The following is a 22,088-nucleotide window of genomic DNA, read 5'->3' as shown; positions in this document are numbered from 1 at the left end:
TTTATATTAAGTTCTTCTTGATCTTCAGGTGCTTACCATCCACCACCAGGATGCACAGCTCACTAATACTAATTTCCTCTGTTGCTTATGAAGATGAGAAGGGTTGGGAGAACGTGGTAAGGGCCTTTCAAACACACCAAAGCCTGTCATATGGAAGACTCACTATACAAGGTTTTGGAGGCAGAACTAAGTCGTTCAGTCACTGGGAATTAGTAGGAGCAGATTTTTAATTCACAAGGAAGAACTGGAGCTGTGCACGTGACATGAGCCATCTGAGGCCCACCCCCAGAGGTGTTCACACACCCACCCCTGACGGGATTTAGCAGGCATCGGTTTGGATCAGGTGAACCAGGAGATGCTTTCAAACCCCAAGATCTATTTTAATGGTGGTGAAGAGTCTGTCTTTGCCCTTTGCAATGAACTGGCTTGATCAAATGACAGTGGTTTAGATAGAGACTTGAGTATTTGGGAAATCAATACAAACTCAAGGTCATGGGGAGAGAGAGCAGCCTGTGCATTTGGAAGGGAAAGGAGGATCATGAACATGAAAACTGTGCCTCTCAGACCCTGGATCCCCAAACACATCCAGCCTCCCTGGCCTCTCAGGCATGCTTCTGTCTACAGACAAAGTCCACCTGCTCCCAGCACCCTTCCCTGCCAACTGCATCTAAACAAACTGTCGAAAGAGTCTCTGGTTGTGTGCAGAGAACGTCGGTGAATGACTGACAGCTCTCTCGCCCCCACTTCCACCTACACCAGCTCAGACAGGCGTCTCTCCCGTTCTTAAAGACCTTCAGCAAGGGGATCCAGGCAGCCTTCTGTCACCTAATCAGGTGCCTTATGGGAGTCCCAGCGATGCCACTGGCCCAGTTTCACCAGCCATTGAGCCCACGATGGCCTCTGAAGTCAGCCCCAAGAGACCTTGGGTAGAAGAATGTGATTTTTTCCCCTTGATGTCAACATCAAAAGGTTAAGAACTTCTCCCAAACATCTCATTTTCATGGCAGGGCCATTCACTGTGGACTAATTGCCTCAATCACTTTTCTCTCTCTTGGTTATCCACCAACGGTCCAGGCAAAACTTCACACTCAGATTTTCTGACCCACCTCAAGAGATCTGAAACCAGTAATTCTGGGGATATGAAGGGGGAAGGCTTGCAAGGATTTTAAATACCTCTGCAGGTGATGCAGCTACACAGCAACAGTTGAAGCCTGCCCCAGCATCTCTCCAGTGGGTGGAAAGAACGTTTAGTTGGGCAACAATAGGTCCAGATTCCAGTCTCCACTTTGCCACATCCTTGGCTGTGACGCAAGGGTTCCTGTTCGACTTCCTGGGGTGTTGTGGAGTTTAGCTGACGTGAGAAGTGGGAAAGTATACTACCCTAAGGGTGGCCAAACATCCTATGTGCCCAAGACAGCTCTGCTTTATGTCTGTTGTCCTGGCGTGAGTATGAATAGTTCTTCTTTCCACTCTCAAACTTGTCCTTAATTGAATGACCAATTGTGTGGTGATCCTACCAAGAACATTTTATGCCCACCTTGGGGTCTTGCTAAGCCACTACATTAGGTGGTTACTTAATCATTATGTAAAGTGGTATATGGTTTTCATCTGTCCGTAACTATTTTTTAAGATTTATTTATTTTTCATTATTTCTCTCCCCTCCCCCCCCACCCCAGTTGTCTGCTCTCTGTGTCCATTCACTGTGTGTTCTTCTGCGACTGCTTCTATCCTTATCAGCAGCACTGGGAATCTGTGTTTCTTGTTGCGTTATCTTGCTGTGTCAGCTCTCCATGTGTGCTGCGCCATTCCTGGGCAGGCTGCACTTTCTTTCGCACTGGGCAGCTCTCCTTACAGGGCGCACTCATTGCGTGTGGGGCTCCCCTACGTGGGGGACACCCCTGTGTGGCAGGGCACTCCTTGCGTGCATCAGCACTGCGCATGGGCCAGCTCCACATGGGTCAAGGAGGCCCGGGGTTTGAACCACAGACCTCCCATGTGGTAGACGGACGCCCTATCCATTGGGCCAAGGCCGCTTCCCCGTCCATAACTATTAACATGTCTTTGGCTTCCAGAGGTGTGCTGCCTCTCTCTAATGGCCTAGACTGTCCTGGAGAAGCATCTAGAATGGCTGCTTTACACAGCAGTGGTGCTCAACAAATAGCTGTGGGCGACCTCTGGAGTCTTTCCCCTTCCTTCCCCTGCCTCACTCTATAACCATCAAGATCATCTGACTAGTTTTCAGCTTTCAAACTCTTACTACCCTGACTCTACATGGCAGCCTCCCCTTTTTTCCCTCCCTCAACCTTTCTCCCCATCACAGTCTCTGGGTTCCAGAATATGACCAGATTTTCTTGGAATTCTTGAGAGTGACCAGTATTCCCCACAGCATTCCAAGTGCAAATTCATTCATTCACTCATTCATTCATGCAAAAGACATCTATTTAGGGTGCTTATGATGTGCCAGATATGGCTCCAAATTTGGGGAACAGCAACCAAAATGAACACAGGCCTGCCCCGTGCAGATCCTACAGCCTAAGTGTGAAGATACTCATGTAAATAGCAATAAAGTATGATGGCAGCTGTGATCAAAGATGGGGCCAGGAGCACAGGGGCTTATGGAGACAAATGCAGGGACCACTCATGAGAAGACTTGCCCTTATGTTTTAAGAAAGGGTGTGAAATCCTGTTTCCTATTCCACTTCCCAATAGCCACATGGCTGGTAGCTCCTTTGGCAATTTAATAATTCTTCTAGTTGTAAATTTGGATTTACATTCCCTAGGGGGTTACTAGCTTTTGAGGGAATTGAAGACCATGCACCAAGAAATTTCTTTGACCTGACAAAATGACTCAATGTCACTAGATGTCAGAGCTGGAAAGGACCTCCCAGGCAATCTAGGCCCAACCCTGACATTTCACAGATCATGAGCCCAAGGCCCAGGAACTACCTTGTTCAAGGTCATCTCCAATGTCGGGTGGGTAACCCTACTTTGCTGATCACTGGCAGAACAGGGATTTGAACCCAGGTCTGCTGCTGCTCAGCTACTGCCTTTCCACCCCCACCCCCACACAGCTTTCCTGGATTTAATAGCAGCCCCAGGGAGCCTGGCTCCCATTTCCTACCCCCACCCTGCTGGGGATGGGGTGGGGTGAGATAAGTGTACCACCAGCTGGCACAGCCTGGAACTCTGTTGCCTGTGCCCATGGCGACAACTTCTGCCTGGCGCTGCAGAGACGCCAAAGCCATTAAGAGGAATCGTTTCCAAGCTTCACAACATGTGATGTGCTTTTGAGTGGGCCACCAGGGTCAGCCTGGCCGGGCTGAGATGGGAAGCTTGGCCGGGGGTTGATGGAGAGGGCCACGTCCAGCAGCATGCCCTTTGCACAGAGTTCAAAAACAGCTGAGACCAAACACATTGCTTAGGCATAAGCGCACATGCTTTAAAACTTTTCAGAAAGAGCAAGGGAACAGGGTTCACGAAATTCAGGATAATATTCATCTGGAGGGGATAGAAGGGCGGAGCATCCAGGTAGATGCAAATGAGTTAGGTGGGGAGCCCACAGAAGTTTGTTATGAGAGTATGAATTAATTCATTTGCATTCTAGTTATTAATAATGCATGTATAGTTAATACTTATATTCTAATTAAGAACTGATTTCTTGATAGTAACCAAAATATTAAATTCTAAGCAATAATGAATTTATTTCTAGTTGCTATTTACATGCCAGTTAATGATTATTTATTTACATCCCAGGGATGAGTGAGGAGGTGAGTTCACGGGTGTTCACGATATTAATAAATGAATAAGCCAAAAGTGAAGCACACAGAGACCCATGTCACAAACCAAGACTGCTAATAAATCTAACTCTGCATTTAAAGTCATTAAGAACAAAGAGGAAAGACTCTGTGGGGGTCAGAATGTATAGGGTCTAAGAATCGGTGCCACTGCCAAACTCACACTAACCAGAGAAGAAATCTGCTACGTGCCCACAGCAAAACTCCACGCCGACACCCCAGGGCCCCTGGGAAAGCAGCTACCCTGATGACCCTTCTTTCTGTCCATCTCTGTCTACATGGGGATGCTGCAGCAGGCAGGAGCTACGTCAGCCGAAAGCCAAAGCCTTGGTGAGACAAGAGGGGATGCCTTAGTGAGGAGATGGAATCGGCTTTCCAGAAAGGAGTTAGTGGTCAAATTCTCAACCGCCTCGTTCAGGGCAGTCTTGCATTGAAAAAGCGGTTCTCAAAGTTGAGTTCCTGTCCAGCTCATCTGGAGGGCTTGTTAAAGGACAGGCTGCTGGGCTCCCCTCCCGGACTTGCTGATGCTGGAGGCCTGGGAGGGGGCAGGATGGGGTCTGAGAATTTTCAGTTCTAGTAAGTTCCCAGGTGATGCTGATGCTATTGATCCAAGGATCACCCTTTTAGACCTGCAGGAAACCATGGGAAACAGAGGACCCGTGGCCCTCTGAATGTCCTTTCAGAGTCTGCATTTCTGGATTCTCTGCAAAGGGCAGGAGTCATAGCACTATAACCTTGAAAAGACAGGCAGGCTCATGCATCGACAAAGACCTCTGCTCATTGAGCTTAAGAGCCGTGTGCCTCATCACTCTTCCTTTTCAGAGGGACTTGGCGTTGGGCCATGCTGGGGTGTGATCAAACAGGAAGGACATTCGCCAGTGGGTTAGCGACCCCCACACTGGAGGCAGATCCTCAGCACCGCTAACCGATCTCGGTCGAATTCTTCGATAATGGACTTGAGCTCACCCAAGCAGCCTCCACAAGCGAGCACTGGGAGTGTCCTCCCTGCCGGCCGAGCCAGGCTCATCCCCAGCCAGGGATCCAATGGGCGAGAAATAGACCGTTGCACGGGAAGAAAGGACTGACTGCAGGGCCTGTGCTCCAGGCTTCAGAAACCAAGAAACCTGCCCAAGCTGCCCCAGCCCAGGGATGCTGGGGCAGGCAGTCCCCGGGCTAAGCGTCACCTCCAGGGTGGCAGATGTGAGCCGACCACCGTGGCGCTGCCCTTCGCCTCCACGAGCAGGCTCCTCCTCGGAATCCTCCTGCCCTCGCCTCCCTCACCATTGCCGGACTGAGCTCCCCCATCCTGCAAAGCCAAGACAAAATGTCCTTGCCCCTCTCCTGGCCGCTCCAACCCACAGGGAAGCCGCCCCTTGAAGGATAATGACTGATGTGTCATTATCAACGGCCGATACGGACCCAGGTCAGGGGTCCATGGTTTTCCCGCTGAGACAGCAGCCCTGGCCTGGCTGAGGGAAACCAGAGGGCTCTGGTCTTGGGGACCTGAACCCACAGGAGACACTGGTCACAGGTTAGAAAGGATCCTTGTCACCGTGGTGTCGGAAAGGGAGTTCCCATTTCCTTGGATCCTAGGAGAACGCACGTCCCCCTTCCCTACACGCACACGCACGCTCTCTCGTGGGCTTACAGCCTGGTGTCATAGAATGGCCCACGTGAGCACATTCTCCAGGGTGGGAGCCACGTCGTCATATACTCGTTTAACAGAGATTTGCTTCGCACCTGTTTTGAGCCAGGCACTCTTTTAGAGATTAATGAGACGTGATGCCTACCCATGGGCGAGACTAACGGTTGCCAAAAGGGGTGAGAATATTGAATAAATGATAGTACATCCTACACTGGATCTGTGTAACCATTTAAAAAAGAAAATAGACATTTCTGTGAGGCTATGGAAGTATCTCAAAGATACATTGTTAAAGAAAAGGTAGCAGAAGGCAGTGTGTATAGTATGATCAACTTACAGTTTTGAAAAAGGGGTAGTTTTTATATTGTACAGTTATGTAAGATGTTATCAGTGAGGAAAGCCGGTGAAGGATTCATAGAACTCTATGTACTATTTTTGCAACTTTCTGTGAATCTATAATTATTTCACAATTAAAAAATGTATACAGATATGCATGTACTTATGCACCCATGACAAATTTGGGGATAAAACACAAGAAATCATTAATAATATGTGACTCTGAGGAATGGAACTAGGACAGATGGGGGAGAGAAATTTTTCTTTGAATTTTATACCGTTCTGTTCTATTTTCTTTTTGTCTTTATGCATATGTATCCTTTTAAACACTGTCATGATAAGCACGGGCATGGGGCATTAGTGACCCTGAGAAGGATGGCTAACCCAGACCCAAAAGGGAAGAGGGGCTCAAGGAACAAATGGGCTGACAGATGAAGCCGTGCTGGAGCTGGCCAGGTGGGGAGGGACCAAGGAGGGAGGGAGATGACAAGAGTCTTCTGATGAGGACACCCTCCCCTCACGGCACACCCTGAATGGACAAGGGGTTGGTGTGGGCAGAGGCAACAGTTCAGGGACTTCAGAGGCCTCACCGAGGTCCGGGAGCTGCAAGAGGCTCAGCGGGGCGGGGCCGTGCATGGAAGGGCAGCGACGGGTCAGGGGCTGGGAGGCTCAGAGAGGGGGCTGGTGAGCAGTGAGGTTGGAATAGTGGGCTCCAGCCGGGGTCGCAGGGTAAGAAATACGGGCTTACCTGCTGCAGGCAATGGGCGGGGAGGTGGGAGAGAATGGGTGGTTGGGGAACATTGTTGGGGACTTGTGGAACTGGGTGGAAGTGGGGAAGGCAGGAAGGGGGAGTAGAGGCCAGTTTCCAGAGACCACTTGGAAAGACCCATTGAGTCCTGAGCTCAGTCACAGCAGTGGAGATGGAAATCTTATTCAGCTGTGTATCCTTAGCCCCCTCACCGGAGAGTGGCGCTTAGACTATGCTCGGTAAGTTTTAATTGAATGAGCAAATGTGCGTTTGAAAAGACTCAGGGGAGCCCATTTCATGGGCCCCCACCTCTTACCTCCCCCTCCCCCCCCAACACTCTCGGCTCCGGCTGCACCGCCGTGATTTTGCTCACCTACTCCTCGCCGAAAGTGGGGGTGACGTGCGGTTTCCCCATGCCAGAGAAGGCTCCAAGGGGCCAAGGGAGGGCCCCGTGCTAATGCTCCAGCACCTTTCCCCCAAGCTGAGGTCGACCTGAGTCATTCCCACAAAGCCTCTGGGAAACAAAAGGTGGGGGGCCCAGAAAGGCAACACGAGCTCACCTGTGGAAAAGCCCATCTTCTTGTGGCACTTGGTAAATTCAATATTAAAATAGGTAACCAGGGCATGGACGTAGTCGTTGCGCTGTATCTGCAGGCAGAACGCAGACGTGAACGAGAGCTCTTCCGTCTTCACTGTGTAAATGTCCACCTCCTGCAGCCCAGAGGAGAGAAAGTGCCGGAAACTTACCTGCTGCACCAGGTCTGCGTCCTGGCCTGGAGAGAAGGCCCCCTCCACCAGCAGCTTCCTTCCCATGAGGGTATCTAGTACTGGCAGACTCTGGGGATAGCTACTTTTGGGGTGACTTTCTGAGCTCACCCTCCACCCCCGCCCCCAGCTACTTCCTTCATCCCTTCTAGGGTAGAGTGTGCTCAGGCAATGGTTCAAACCGATTTGAATCAAACCTGAGGGGAAAAGAATTAGGAAGATAAATCTGCTGGGGTGTAGGGGTTACTGGCAGTGGGGCAGAGAAGAGAAGGCTTAATTAGATGCTGCATCCCTAAACCAATTCAAAATAGCCTCAGGATGGGTCACCTGAGCGTTGCTGCTTACATTTAGAGATTCTCAAAGTATGGTCCCCAGATGAGTGGCACAAGTCCCAAATTTTAGGGGGGTGGGATGAGGGAAGGGCATACCAGACCTATTGAATTGGAAATTCTGGGGCTGGGGCCCAGCCTTCCGTGTTTTATCCAGCTCATTTTATGATTCTGATGAACTAAGACTATTCCCATTTTGGCAAGTATTCAAGTTCCCAGAAGTAAGAGATACTGAGTATTATCTCTAAAGTAAGGACCTGAACCCACAGAAAGTCACAGATTGAGCTCAGAGAAGCTCTGCTGACCTCTCATAACAAGTCTGGACAGTTAAACAATACAAAGGAGAAAAGAGGTGGGAATTTTCAATTCTGGCTGGGGAATGGAGAACATGAAGAACTAATAATTCTAGCAATTTCAGCTGGGAAGTGGCTGAAAATCAATCTTGCGTGGGGAGCAAGTGAAATTGAAAGAGGGTTGCAGTGAGCTGCTCTTTTCTACCTGACGCCTCCTGACCTACCATTTCCCGGCTCCGATGAGACACGGCACACCTGACAAGAGACCAAGAAGCAAAGAAACAGATTCCCACCAGGCCCAAGGAGGAACCTCCCACTAGCCAGGGCGAGCAGCCAAGACCTCTGTCCTGAAAAGTCCAAGGGGCCAGACTGACACCTGTGTGCCTGAAATGACTCCAGGTGGGCAGTTGGTCCGGATGACGTCATATGTTGGGAATAATCAGGGAAGAGGGGTCCAACGGTGGGGGCACAAGAAAAGGGAAGGGACCACATGAAATAATAGGAATGTCTTTTGTACCTTTCTATTTCTAGGATAAATAAAAGAAAAGCTGATTTGACACACCCCAAGGCCTGCAAAGAGAAGTCCTGCCTCCACAGGGTGGGTGGGGGAGGGGGTGTGGGCAAGGAGGCTGGTCAGGGCAGCGTGTCCCGCTGTGGTCTGGGTGTCAGGCATGACGTGCATGGGGGACACCGTAACTCTCTGTTCCATTGGTTGGGAAGAGGGTGGCATGGCAGGCATTGGGGAATGTGGAGGCTTCTACGCCAAATGCAAGTTATGCTGCATTTCTAGAGTCCAAAGATTGGGAAGCAAGAACTAGTTGAACTGGTGAGCTCTGGATCAGGCATGCAGAATTAGTCAGGATATAAAGCCAGGACCTGAGCTGAACCTTTTATCAAGACAAGGATCCACTCTGCAGCATTCCCAGCAAGCGCCCATCTGGTTCTTGCTTGGAAACCTTAGGGACAGTAAACTCAATGCCTCCAGGCAACTCATTCCATTTCCTGACCTCTACAACCATTAGGCCCTTCCTCAACACGTTAAGCCCACACCTGTCTCTCTCTCACTTCTTCCCACAGAGTAGGCCAAATGCTTGCTCCAAACTCACATGGACTCCTAGTTCTTCCCTGATATAAACCTCTGGGTTTTCAGCCATTTCTCGTAAGTCAGCGCTTACCGCTCGTCATTGTGGCCTTTATCCTCTGGGTGGGTTCTACCACTTTCAAAACTGAATACACCGACCAAATCAGGCCCTTCGCCCACTCCCAATGGGGACGCACTTCTAGCGGCTTCTGATCTCAAAGAGCAGACGCTGGCTCTCACCGTATTTAAGGAAGGCTGCGCCCCTTTATCACATCCCTCCTTGGTTCTGGACCCCCAAGCCACGTCATCCTGAGAACCGGATCCACTGCTCCAGCCTTGCGCACCTTTTTAACCCAGTATCCATCCTAATGCTCAGGATCCCTCCTAGCCACGACCCCTCCAGCTCAGGAGTTCTGAAGAGCAAGCCTCGGGTAACTGCACTTTCTCTTAATCAGCCCGGCCTGCCAGGGCCACAACGTCTACACCCACTGACTCACCATCTCCCCCTCAGTCCCCACCAGCCAGGCCTCACATCCTTCCAAAGTCTCGGGTGCCTTTCTCTCTTGGTCCCTCTACCACCAGCCTCGCCTGGCCTTTCACCCTACTCCTGGCCCACTTCTTCTCCAGCACCCACAACCAGACAGGAGCCCTTGGGGCAGAGATTGCTTCTTCTCAGTCTGCACAGCCTCAGCAGGGAACACAGCAGCTGCTGCACTGTGATGTGCGTTCTGAGCAATCCCTCTGCCCCAGACCAATCTCCGGAAGGGCCATTCAGACCACGGCACTTCCTGGACCTAAAACCTTCAGTGACTTCCCAGGGCTCACCTGAAAGTACCAAATCTCTTGGCCTGGGCACAGACAGGGAAAACCGGGAAGGACGCTTGGTGACACTGTCTTCCTCTGTCACTCCACTCAATTTTTCACCACGTTCAGCACACACACACACACAAACACCATCTTCTACGGCTTCCATTTCTATATAGGGTCTGGCTCTCAGATGTCCCTTAGCTAAATGTCAGCCCTCAGCTCCTGTGTTAGCCGACAATAGGTCCCAGACACATTTGCATCTTAATAGGGACTCTGAAAGGACAAAAGCCTTTAGGAGGGAAAGTAATGCAGCTATATGTTAAAATGGTGACCATCGAGGCAGCTGGTCTTTGGAGCAGGGTTCCTGCCATCTGTGAGGGCAAGACCAGCTGTGGTTGAAGACACCAAGACCATCTGGGCTGAAGGACCCCTCCTCCCAGACCCAAAGTCGGCAGAGGCAGCCTCGTTTGTCCCGGTGCCCTTTCTTGGAAGGTTTGTCCTACAGCCCCAGCAGTAGCTGAGAGGTCCCAAGAGACTCACTGCCTTGGCCCCGGGTGACCCCTGGAAGTAGAGGGTTCTACTGGCCCAAATTACTCAGAAGAGCCCCTGGCCACTGCTACCCCACCACTAAATAATGTTACAAATGAATGTCTCCGAGCAGAAGTATGGTCAAAACAGAGTCTTAATTATAATAAAGTGTCACACTCAACAATGTTAATAGCGATGAAAATAGCAATTAAGTGTGTGAAGAAGGGCAAGTGTTTTCCCAACAGGCCCTGCACGACGTTGCTTAGCACATTAGCGAGAGCTGACAAAAGGCCTCTCCTGGCTGCAGGGGCAGACACAGGCAAGCTCATCCTCTCCCAGAAAACACAGAGAGGAGGAAAGGATGCAGGCATGGGGGCAGGGGCGGGACTTAAGCACAGATTTCCAGAGCCCTTAGGAGACAGGAAAAGAGCATTTTTGAAGTCCAAACTTTCTCTATGCCTCCTTGGTTATTTGGTTCCTTTGTCCCTGGATATTCTCAGTTGTAACTAAGGGGGAAACTGTTGCTGGTTCGTGTCTGGGAGTGAGGGAGAGGAAGGAAGGAGACCCGCGGGGGTGGGGGGCGGAGGCAGAGTGACTGGCACGGAGACCCCGCAGCCACACCTGCACGTGGGCCTGGGGTTAGGGGCAGAGAGGGATCTGGGGTCCAAAAGCACGGAAGGAATTTCATTCCCATGCTGAAGCCATCACGTGCAGGTGCCTAATGTTTACAGCCGCCATGCGTCCCTTGGGCAAAGTCAATGGCATGAGCCAATTTCTACAGATTCCACAAAATATTACAGAAATGTTTTGCACAGTGGGTGAGCTTCTGGTTTGGTGGGTACTTTCCTTGTTCTTGAGATTTCTGAAGGGGAGGCTTCACGGAGGGAGGAGCTGGTGGAAAGAAATGGAAGGGCACATCTGCCTGTCGTTAATGCTGCGGGGACTTGGGGTGGGCTGAGTTGAAGAGGTGGTGAGAGCCCTGTCAACGCAGACTCTACGGTGTGAGGTGTGACCAAAGGGGCAACATCTGTGGAGACCTGGAGAGGCCCGTCTAGTTTTCCTTTCCCTTGAGGTCCCTTCTACATGCTGCAGTGGTGCTGTGGACCAAGTTCTCAGGAGGGTTTGTGCCCAGGGGCAGAGGACAGTTCTCAGCTGGATGGAGCAGCAGTTGGCCTTGGCATTGGTCCTCCAGAAACTCCACCTCAACCTCACTGACCCTGTGGCTCTTCCCACTTTATCCTCCTGTAAATGCTCCAGCCCCCCACCCCAAAGCACACCAGGAAAGAAGCGATAAGCACAGGATCAGAGCAGGCAAGTGTGTTTTAGCAAGACAAGAGTTGGGTGGGCTGATGAAGGCTTACATAATAAACCCATATTTTTAAATTTTTTAAAAATCCACAACTATATATACACACATACACATATTAGCTTGAACCATATGAAATTGGTTTTTCTCTAGATTAAATACAGTCACACATCAGCAGTTTCATAGGATTCAACCTAACATATGTACATATATAAATGCGAATACCTCAAAAAAGGACAGGAAGGCTGAATCCAACCTGGTAGCAGTGGGTTAGCAGAAGGGAGGAGAGACACGAGGGATCTTCTAGTTCCTGCTCTATCTAATTTGGCATATTTGAATATTTAATAATAAGAAGGCATTGAATATTGGTGTGCCCAGGAAGCTGGCCAGCTGCTCTTTGGCTATACTGAAGAAAGCCCTGGAAGGAAAGAAAAGATGCTTTGAAGAAAGCCCTGGAAGAAAAGAAAAGATGTTTTGAGCCCGGGCAAAGTAGAACATTCAGGAACTAGGGCTGGAGGCTGCCAGGCTGGTCAGATGTGTGCTTGCAGAGGAGAATACTGACGATGACACAGCTACGGAGGCAATGGCGCTCTTTCCTCTCTGACATGTGTGCCACCTCTGAATGGAAGAGCCTCCCCAGAAGCGAGCACATCCTCCTGCTTTCAAGAGTCCTCTCTTCCGAGGCCCGCCCCTGCCCCACCCCTCGCACCACCGGGGGATGGTGCCCAGGACCCTGCTCCTCAGCTGTGCCACCGTTGAGTCCTTGTCTCAGGGACTCTGCTCGGGGAGCAGGCTGACCTCCAGCCCAGCACCATGGGGTGCCCGAGCAAGGTCAGCTCCGGCCGAGTCTGAGGCTCTCCAGGGTGGCACAGCTGGATTCCCGGCACGCCCAGGCCCGACCAGGATGAGTCTCCAGACCTTTATTAAACAGGCATTGGTCACCACTTGCTTTGGATCCACGATGTCCACCAGCGGTTCCTTCATGGCAACGTCTCGGATACAGGTCATGTCAAAGCCGTAGACGTTCTCCCACCCTGCGGGGACAGAGCGAGGCATCAGGCAGGCAGTGGGACCCCCAGACACTCGCCCTGGACCTTCCTGAACTCCAGGGTACAGCATGCCCAGGAGGGCGAGGGGCAGCCTGTTCCCCCTGCACCATAGCCGGAGACTTGTTCACCTGGGTGGGCAGCTCTGCCAGCTGCCAAGGGCTCCTTCACACGATCCCATTTGTATCTCTCGGAAAGGGAGGCCCCCGTTTATAAGCAGGAAAACTGGAGTTCAGAGAGGCCGAGAAACTTCTCTAAGGTCACACAGCTAGAATGTAGCAGGGCCAAGACTAGCAACCAGGTTATTGTGCTTTCTAGCATCTACTCTTCTGGCCCCTCTCCAAGCCACTCTCTTGGAATTCCTCTGCCTTTCACATTCCTATGCCTGGGCCTTTCTCAAACCATTCCCTACTCCTCAAAGGCCTGTCTGTCTCCTTTCTCCCATCCCCTTCAAAGCAGCAGAGAGAAACATTATGGGCTTCCAAGTGAAAGGGACAAGAGCTTGAATTCCAGCACTACTACTGCCTGGCCAAGACCTTGTGCAAATTACCAAACACCTCCAAATCTCGGTTTTCTCTGCTGCAGAATGGGGGCTGGGTGGGTCCATGAGATTCCTTGCCTTCGTCACATGCCATGAGGCACTCACTAAGGATCTGTCCCATAAGAAGTAATCCCCAGGTGGGACCAGACCACCCCGCCAATGCTCCTTGGCCCCTTTAGGGTGCTTATTCTTGGAGAGAAAGGGAGAGAGAAAATGGGGCATTAGTCGATTTTGGGGGGCATATTTGTGGTGGGGAAACGAATGCAGGTCTGGTGGCCCCAGGTCAGCCTGCAGGGGTGGCAGTAAAGGGTCTCACTGACGGAGTCCTCACTTCATCCAGCCGGCAGCTCTAGGAGGACCCCTCCATCCTCCAGAGGAGCAAACAGCGGCTGCGCGGGCCGGGCATCGGCTCACAGCCTGTATCTGACTTGAAATCACTCATCAGGGAAACGACAGTGCAAAGCTCACACCTGGCCCACCCCCCATCCCACAGGTGCACCGGCACCCAGGAATACCACCACCTCCCCCAGTGGTGCAGAGGATGGCCTTGGCAGACACTCGTGTCAGCAGCCGAATCTCATTTATCCTGTTTACTCAGATGGGCTGGGAAATGTACCGAAGTAGAAATGCTTTTCTTTAAAATCCTATGTGGGGGAAACAGACTTGGCCCAGTGGTTAGGGCATCCACCTACCACATGGGAGGTCCGTGGTTCAAACCCAGGGCCTCCTTGACCTGTGTGGAGCTGGCCCATGCGCAGTGCTGATGCGCGCAAGGAGTGCCCTGCCACGCAGGGGTGTCCCCCGCGTAGGGGAGCCCCACGCGCAAGGAGTGCACCCGTAGGGAGAGCTGCCCAGCGCGAAAGAAAGTGCAGCCTGCCCAGGAATGGCACCGCCCACACTTCCCGTGCTGACGACAACAGAATCGGACAAAGAAACAACAAAGAAACAAGACGCAGCAAATTACACAGAGAACAGACAACCGGAGGGGTGGGGGGAATTAAATAAAAAAATAAATAAATCTTAAAAAAAAAAATTTAAAATCCTATGTGAGTAAATTTTACTGTAAAACGTTTATCAAGTCAATGGTGTCTCGGGGAAGTCACGTCCCTGGAAGTGCCGGGGAGAGTCATGCGTGAGGAGGGCAGCGTGAACGGTCCCCGCAAAGCTTCCCCTTTGAATGGGTTCTTTTCCGAGGCCCGCAAAGTCCTTCCTCGGGGAGAAGGCGGCAGAGAAAAGAATAGTCTCCCAGAGGGTGAGCGCTTGGGAAATTCTGCCTTGAGGATAAGACGCCAGTCATGTCCCATTAAATCACTCGAGGCTGGTGCCAAAGTCTCAGCCGAAACCTACGTTTAGGGAAGAAAGCTGCTCAGTTGGCAACGGGACAGGCTCCAGAGAAGACCCCCTTCCAAATTCCGGAAATAGCTATCACTCTCCCCCCAGATAAAGCCTGCCTACAAATGTGCACCGCCTTCCCTTCAGAGAGCCTGCTTAGGAGCCCCCCGCCCTGCCCCTGCTTAGGAGCCCCCCGCCCTGCCCCTGCTTAGGAGCCCCCCGCCCTGCCCCTGCTTAGGAGCCCCCCGCCCTGCCCCTGCTTAGGAGCCCCCCGCCCTGCCCCTGCTTAGGAGCCCCCCGCCCTGCCCCTGCTTAGGAGCCCCCCGCCCTGCCCCTGCTTAGGAGCCCCCCGCCCTGCCCCTGCTTAGGAGCCCCCCGCCCTGCCCCTGCTTAGGAGCCCCCCGCCCTGCCCCTGCTTAGGAGCCCCCCGCCCTGCCCCTGCTTAGGAGCCCCCCGCCCTGCCCCTGCTTAGGAGCCCCCCGCCCTGCCCCTGCTTAGGAGCCCCCCGCCCTGCCCCTGCTTAGGAGCCCCCCGCCCTGCCCCTGCTTAGGAGCCCCCCGCCCTGCCCCTGCTTAGGAGCCCCCCGCCCTGCCCCTGCTTTGCTTCTCCCTGGGCCCCTCAGTTCAAGTGCTGGGCAAGCCCCTGATACGTGCAGAGGCAAAAGGCCTGGGCTTCGGGGTTCCAAAGGGCTTTGCTGTTTGTTTGCTGTGTAACCTTGGGCAAGAATTTAACCTTTCTAAGCACCCATTTCTTCTTTAAAATAGAGGTGATGATAATGATGGCTACCCCTTAGAGTTCTTGTGAGAATTAAATGTAGTAATATAAGGAAAGTACCTAAGTCAGTGCCTGGTACTGAGAAAAAACCCTTGATGCAGAGTAGATAATTTATTACCATTAAGTGGTTTCAGCTCTGGCTTTGCCACCATCTAAGCTGTGTGACCATGCACAGCTCAATCCCCTTCTCTGGGCTTGTTTGTAAAATGAAGAGTTTGCTTCAGTGGTTCCACGTTTCAGAATCATCTGAGATACTGTTAAAAATCCAGCTTCCTGGGCCCAGCCCAGACCCAGTGAATCAGCATCTCCCGATATGGGAGCCAGGATGGTGGATTTTTACAAATCTATCCCAGGCAATTCCAACCAGAATTCAGAAGCCCTTGGGCTAAATAGTCTTTAAACTCCCTTCCAGTCCTCAAATGGTGACCTTCGGTCTCCTCATGGCCTTGTGAAGCCTTCTCCAACCACGCTGATCATAGAAACTCCTTCTGTATCCTCAGCACCTCTACTACAGCATCTGGTACAGAACAGGCCCACAGATAATGAAATTCATTTTTAACTGAAATGCATTCCCAAACATTTAATTCCTGTACTGCTTTGCAGTGACTGCTGTTCTTCATAGGCTTTTCAGAGTTAATTTGAGTTTTATACCCCCGGCTACACTGCCCCACCTTCAGTTAATCAGGCGGCAGCTCATCCAGGGTGTTAGACTTTTTTCCCCTTTCTGTCGACCAATTATTTCCCACTAACCCCCTCAACTGAGGTGGAAAAAGGTGGGAGGAAAACACGAACCAAGCACATTAACTTCTTGTTGTATTGTTGGACTTGGCCCAGTGGATAGGGCATCCACCTACCACATGGGAGGTCCGCGGTTCAAACCCCAGGCCTCCCTGACCCATGAGGAGCTGGCCCATGCTCAGTACTGATGTGTGCAAGGAGTGCCCTGCCACACAGGGGTGTCCCCTGCATAGGGGATCCCCACACATAAGGAGTGCACACCATAAGGAGAGCCGCCCAGCGCAAAAGAAAGTTCAGCCTGCCCAAGAATGTTGCCGTACACACAGAGAGCTGACACAGCAAGATGATGCAACAAAAAGAAACACAGATTCCTGGTGCCGCTGATAAGGAAAGAAGTGGTCACAGAAGAACACACAGTGAATGGACACAGAGCAGACAACTGGGGGAGGGGAAAAGAGGAGAGAAATAAATAAAAAATAAATCTTCAAAAAAACAAACAAACTTCTTGTTGTAATTCTATGATGTCTATTAAATGAGTGAATGTGGTGTGAGGGTCATTGGCCTTCTGGAAAAGTTATAAATTTTCTGGGGATTAAAAAAACTAACATCAGAGGGACCTGTGACACTTCTGGATAAGACTATACCATAACGCACTGAAAGTAACTAAAGCAACAAAAAAAGCCCAGACCTACCACAACTACAGACTAGATTGACTTAAGTTCCTGTGATAATAGCCTGGCAGAGGATGAGGCTTGCTATTTTCTGGGCATAAATATTATTTTCTGGGCATAAGACTTATATTCATAAATTCAAGTTTTTACTGTTCTTTTTACTGTGCAACATTAATTTAAAAAATTTCTGACACATGAAAAAAAAATTTTAAAAGACCCATAAGCAAAAAAATAAAATAAGCAATAGAACCAGAGCCAGTGTCAGAGATAGCTCAGATGTTGGAATTATCCAACAGGGACTTTAAAGCAACTATGATAAATGTGTTAAAGGATCGAGTGGAAAAGGTGGACCACATGCATAAACAGATGAAGAATTTTAGCAGTGAGAAGGAAACTATAAAAAAGAGCCAAATGGAAATTCTAGAAATGGAAAATCACAATATCAGAGGTAAACAGCTCTTCCAATGGGCTTATTAGCCGCCTGGATAATCAGAGGAGATAATCAACAAACTTGAAAACAGATCAATGAAAATGATCTAAACTTGAAAGAGAAAAAAACAGAATGATTAAAACCAGAGCATCCAAGATACACGAAACAGTATCAGTCTAACACTTGTAATTAGAGACTCTAAAGGAAAAGAGAAAGAATCAGGCAGAGAAACTATTTGAAGGGATAAAGTCTGAAAACGTTCCCAAACTAATGAAACCATCAACCAAAAGATCCAAGAATCAAGAAGCTCACAGAACACCAAGCAGGATAAATACAATGAAAAACACACACCAGAATTACATCAGAGTAAAATTAAAAAAAAAAAAAAAAAAAGATTATCCTGAGAGCAACCGAAGAAAAAAGAAAGACGGAGTACTAGGGACCAATATCTGACTTCTCCGTGGAGAGCACTATGGCTACAACCTCCCTTCCCACGCTGGCCCCAGCAGTTTGAATTCCTCTGTTGCAGCTGATGGGACTGCCTCAAAATGCAGTCGGAGAAAAACAGAGCAAGCACTTGCAGCTTCTCCTCTGGCAGAAAGGAAGGTGTTTTACAATAGATTCATCATTCCAGGCTCTCAGGAGCTCCTTGCAGAAAAGAGTCCAGAGAGTAGAACCTGGATGTTGGGGGTGCACCCAGGAGAAGATGGAGGAGAAACCCAGGGATAGAAACGGACCCCTCGGGAGAGACAGGCCCTTCCACCGTCCAGCCGAGGGCAACGCCACCTTGCATGCAGCCTTCCCCTCAGCCCCTCAGCAGCCATGAAGACCTGGCCCCCATCCCCCTGACACTCGGGAGGCAGTGGAGGGGGTTCAGCTCCTGAATGGAATACCCACAGGTTTCCTTCCAATGCTGAGAGTCGGTGACTCTCCTGCATAGTAGAAATGCTTAACTACGAACACTGCTGTCTCAGGGTTAATTATACACTACCCCCATACACGGCCCTATTCATTCAACATGTATTGTAAGCCTACTATACCAGACTTTTATCCCTCTTTTTTTTTTTTTAAAGATTTATTTATTTATTTATTTCTCTCTCCTCCCCCCCACCCCGGTTGTCTGTTCTCTGTGTCTATTTGCTGCGTCTTCTTTGTCTGCTTCTGTTGTTGTCAGCAGCACGGGAATCTGTGTTTCTTTTTGTTGCGTCATCTTGTGTCAGCTCTCCATGTGGGCAGCACCATTCCTGGGCAGGCTGTACTTTCTTTTGCGCTGGGTGGCTCTCCTTACGGGTGCACTCCTTGCGCGTGGGGCTCCCCTACGCGGGGGACACCCCTGCGTGGCAGGGCACTCCTTGCGCTGCACGTGGGCCAGCTCCACACGGGTCAAGGAGGCCTGGGGTTTGAACTGCAGACCTCCCACGTGGTAGACGGACGCCCTAACCACTGGGCCAAGTCCGCCGCCTATCCCTCTTTATATTTGTTCTTCACTAGTTGATGAGGAAATTGAAGACAGGTTCTATATTTTATCCATTCTTGTATTCCCAGTGTGGCATGTGGTTGACGAAGGGAAGGGGAGGGAAGGGAAGGGGAGGGGAGGAAGGTGTTTTCCTAACAATCCATTTTCTGAGAGAGGCTTGGCATGTCTCACTCTCCTGCCCCACTTTGAGATTTGTTCCTTTCTTAGCCAGTTCTCGAGCCGAGTGAAACTTGCTTACAATTGTGCCCTTACCAACCAGCAATCTTTCGCTTTACTTTTGATTTAGGGCTCCCAATAGGCAAAATCGCCTTTTATCTGAAACACAGATTTCTACATGAGCTGGTATTCTTTACTAAAAACAAATCAAGTCATTAAAAAAAAACATTTCAGTAGAAAATTTAGCAGTATTCTAAATTATCTGTATGCTCTGCTTTCATTCCTGTTTGTTTTTTTTTTTAAGAGAGAGAGACCCCAGAGCAAGCAGTCCACAAAGACACAAAGTAAAAATGGGGCTGACTTGTAGTTTCTTTTTTCCCTCTCCCAGAAGCAATGAAAATTGCAACTGGAAATAAAAGAACAAATCACATGGGCTGCCCCGTGGCAGCCGTTGCCCCTTCCCCCCTCCCAGGCCCCTTCCCTCTTCTCTTCTGGCCCCACACTAGCTCATTACAAGGTACACACTCCAGAGGCTCCCGGACGCAAGCCGTGGAACGTAGAAGGTAATAAGGTATGTTTGGTTTGGAAGCCATGAGGAAGGTACTAAAAGAGCTGTGCCCAGGGTTGGAGCTCAATAGATACTTAAGTGAATGTGAGAAAGACGAACGGCCCCCGACGTTCCTCCTCGAAACACTATTCGGTCCAGTTACACAGCAAGAACTTCAAAAGCAGCGTTGTAATGCTGCCCCAGGGCAAAATATGTCCTATTTATACATGTGTTCGATCAATGTTTGCTGCAGTCTTCCGTGAGAGTACATCTGTCCTAGATACGAAGCCACTGGAGGCCAACAAGCTTGGTGCTCAGGCTCCCTTACCAGGACCACAAGCAGAAAGGGAGTTAACTGCATGTTCAGAGATTGGATCCAATCTGGTCCCATCTAGCACCAAGAACTGTGTTATGTCCTTTAATATACTTTATCTTACTTAATCCTCATGACAAGTCAATGGGATTGGTGATATTATCTTTAACTAAGGCTCAAAATGTTGGGTAATTTGCGCAAGGTCACACAGTTAGGAAGTGGCAAAGCCAGGGTTGGAACAGCCAGACTGCAAAGCTTGATCGTTTCACCCAGGCTACCCTGCCTCTCAGTGCTCACCTTTGGAGCTTTGGCTCTGAACTTCGTGGTTTGGTTTTATATTTCCTGATGAGTGGGAATACCCCCAAATATACACATTCCACAGGGTGGTCCAGTTGACAGGTCATCAGAGGCAATTGCTCGAATCAATTGAGGCAACAATTTGTTGAACTGTAGAGTCTCAGACTCTCAGGAGAGGTGACAATTATTCACCTCTTGTCTGCAAACCCCTCCAAAGCCACCTTGCCAGTTGGGGCTTGACCATCTTTAGGGGCTGGAATCTTAGATGTGCTGAGCTTGTTGCATGGTTTGGGGTTTCTGTGCCTTGTCTTTTGGTTGGATTGGTGGCTTGCTTGCTTGTGTGGGGGCTTCTTTGCCCCTTTATCATGTTTATTTCTGGCCGAGGAGACATGGCCATGTCTGTCTAGCCTCATGAAAGCACATTTGGTATAATCACATTATATCAGTTTTCAGCACTGAGAAATGATACCCTTTGAATGAAATAGAAAACAGCCCTTTTCAGACTACATAAAACATTGGAGAGGTTTTCAGACTTCTTTTTCTAAGAGAATCACAAATTTTAGACTGATAAGACATCATGAATATGGATTTGAATGTGCATCCCATGAGACACAAATGCATGCACACACTGAGGATTCAAATCAAACAGTAATCACTGGTTTGATTGTTCAAAGCAAAGTCCCCACTCCACCACCACCACTGCTGCCAGCCCCAAGAGAAACTCAGGGAAGAATGTGTATTTTACTGAATGTGAAGGAGATACAATATTATTTTGAGAAGTCCGAGTGGTATGAAAGCAGGGTTAAAAATGACTGGTCTCCCGGGGATGAGCCTCCCTGGCAACGAGGGACCACTATCAACTACCAACTGATGATGCAACTGGAAAATGACCTTATACGGAAGGTTCAATGCGGATCAGCAGAATATCCATGTCTACATAAAATACCATGACTTTAAAATGCTGTTTGACCTAAAGTAAGGGGGAAATGGAAAGGAGAAATGAGTTTATATGGCTACGAGTCCAAAAAAAAAGTCTGGAGGCTGGCAGAAGGTTTGCCCTCATGCACAACTGAGCAGAGTCAGAGAGACAGATAAAGCAGATACAACCCCCAGATATTGGTTCCTTTGAGGGCTAAAGAGACCCATGGGAGTTATGGTCATGGCCGATGGGGTTAACTACCAGGGCAGATGGCCCCTCTTTGGAAATGGTGTTTATGTGTGATGAATCTGGACTCAGATGGGATCTCCCTTCATAAGACTTTCATGCTAATGTGCTGGAGGTGCAGTTAATGTTGGGGTTTAAGATATATTTAGGGGATTTGAATCTCTGGACTGACAATGTGATAGCCAGATCCTGAGCCTCAACAGACTCCAGCACCTACAATCTGATTTATTGGACTTACCACACTCAGCTAAGATGGAGGTGAAGAAGGACAACCACCACACCATGGAGCCTAGAGTGATTACAACTGAAAATGGGAGGATTGCATCCAGCATCCAGGTGGAATCTGAGCCTCCTCTTGACATAAAGGTGCAATGGACACAACCAATCCAGTGTCCACATAGAAGAGGTGGCATTGGATTGGGAAAAGTGGACATAATGGACAAAGGGTATGGGGAAAGACAGGAAGAGATGAGAGGTGGAGGCGTCTTCGGGACATGGAGCTGCCCTGGATGGTGCTTCAGAGGTAATCACCGGACATTGTAAATCCTCACAGGGCCTACATGATGGAATAGAGGAGAGTATGGGCCATGATGTGAACCAATGTATATGAGGTGCAGAGGTGCCCAAAGATGTACTTACCAAATCCAATGGATGTGTCATGATGATGGGAACGAGTGTTGTTGGGGGGGCGGAGAGGGGGGGTGGGGGGGTGGGGTTGAATGGGACCTCACATATATATTTTTAATGTAATATTATTACAAAGTCAATAAAAAATAAAAAAATTTAAAAAAAAAAAAATAAATAAAGGCATTACTGAGTGAAAAAAAAAAAAAAAAATGACTGGTCTGTCTAGAGGCTGGCCATTTCTGACTTATGGGGTGGATTTCTGGGATAATTGGGCCTTGACAGGCATCTTGGCAACGTGGCCTGCTGTTCTCTGCAAAGACCTAGCTTCTGCCACCTCAGTTCATT

General features: G+C 49.7%; 1 protein-coding gene across 1 annotated transcript in view; it reads right to left on the bottom strand.

The window, feature by feature from the left end:
- PRMT8 (protein arginine methyltransferase 8) overlaps positions 1-22,088 on the bottom strand; it is a 105,079-nt gene that overhangs the window by 7,293 nt on the left and 75,698 nt on the right. Inside the window, exons 7-8 of the mRNA XM_058282597.2 lie at positions 12,548-12,663; positions 7,081-7,231 (exon numbers count right to left, since the gene is read on the bottom strand). Of these exons, the coding sequence (XP_058138580.1) occupies positions 7,081-7,231; positions 12,548-12,663 (267 nt within the window). The remainder of the gene's footprint in view (positions 1-7,080; positions 7,232-12,547; positions 12,664-22,088) is intronic.

Source organism: Dasypus novemcinctus, chromosome 20, assembly GCF_030445035.2.
Source record: "Dasypus novemcinctus isolate mDasNov1 chromosome 20, mDasNov1.1.hap2, whole genome shotgun sequence".
NCBI classification, from domain to species: Eukaryota; Metazoa; Chordata; class Mammalia; order Cingulata; family Dasypodidae; genus Dasypus; species Dasypus novemcinctus.
The sequence above is the reverse complement of the archived record's forward strand: the minus strand, read 5'-3'. Positions and strand labels throughout refer to the sequence as shown.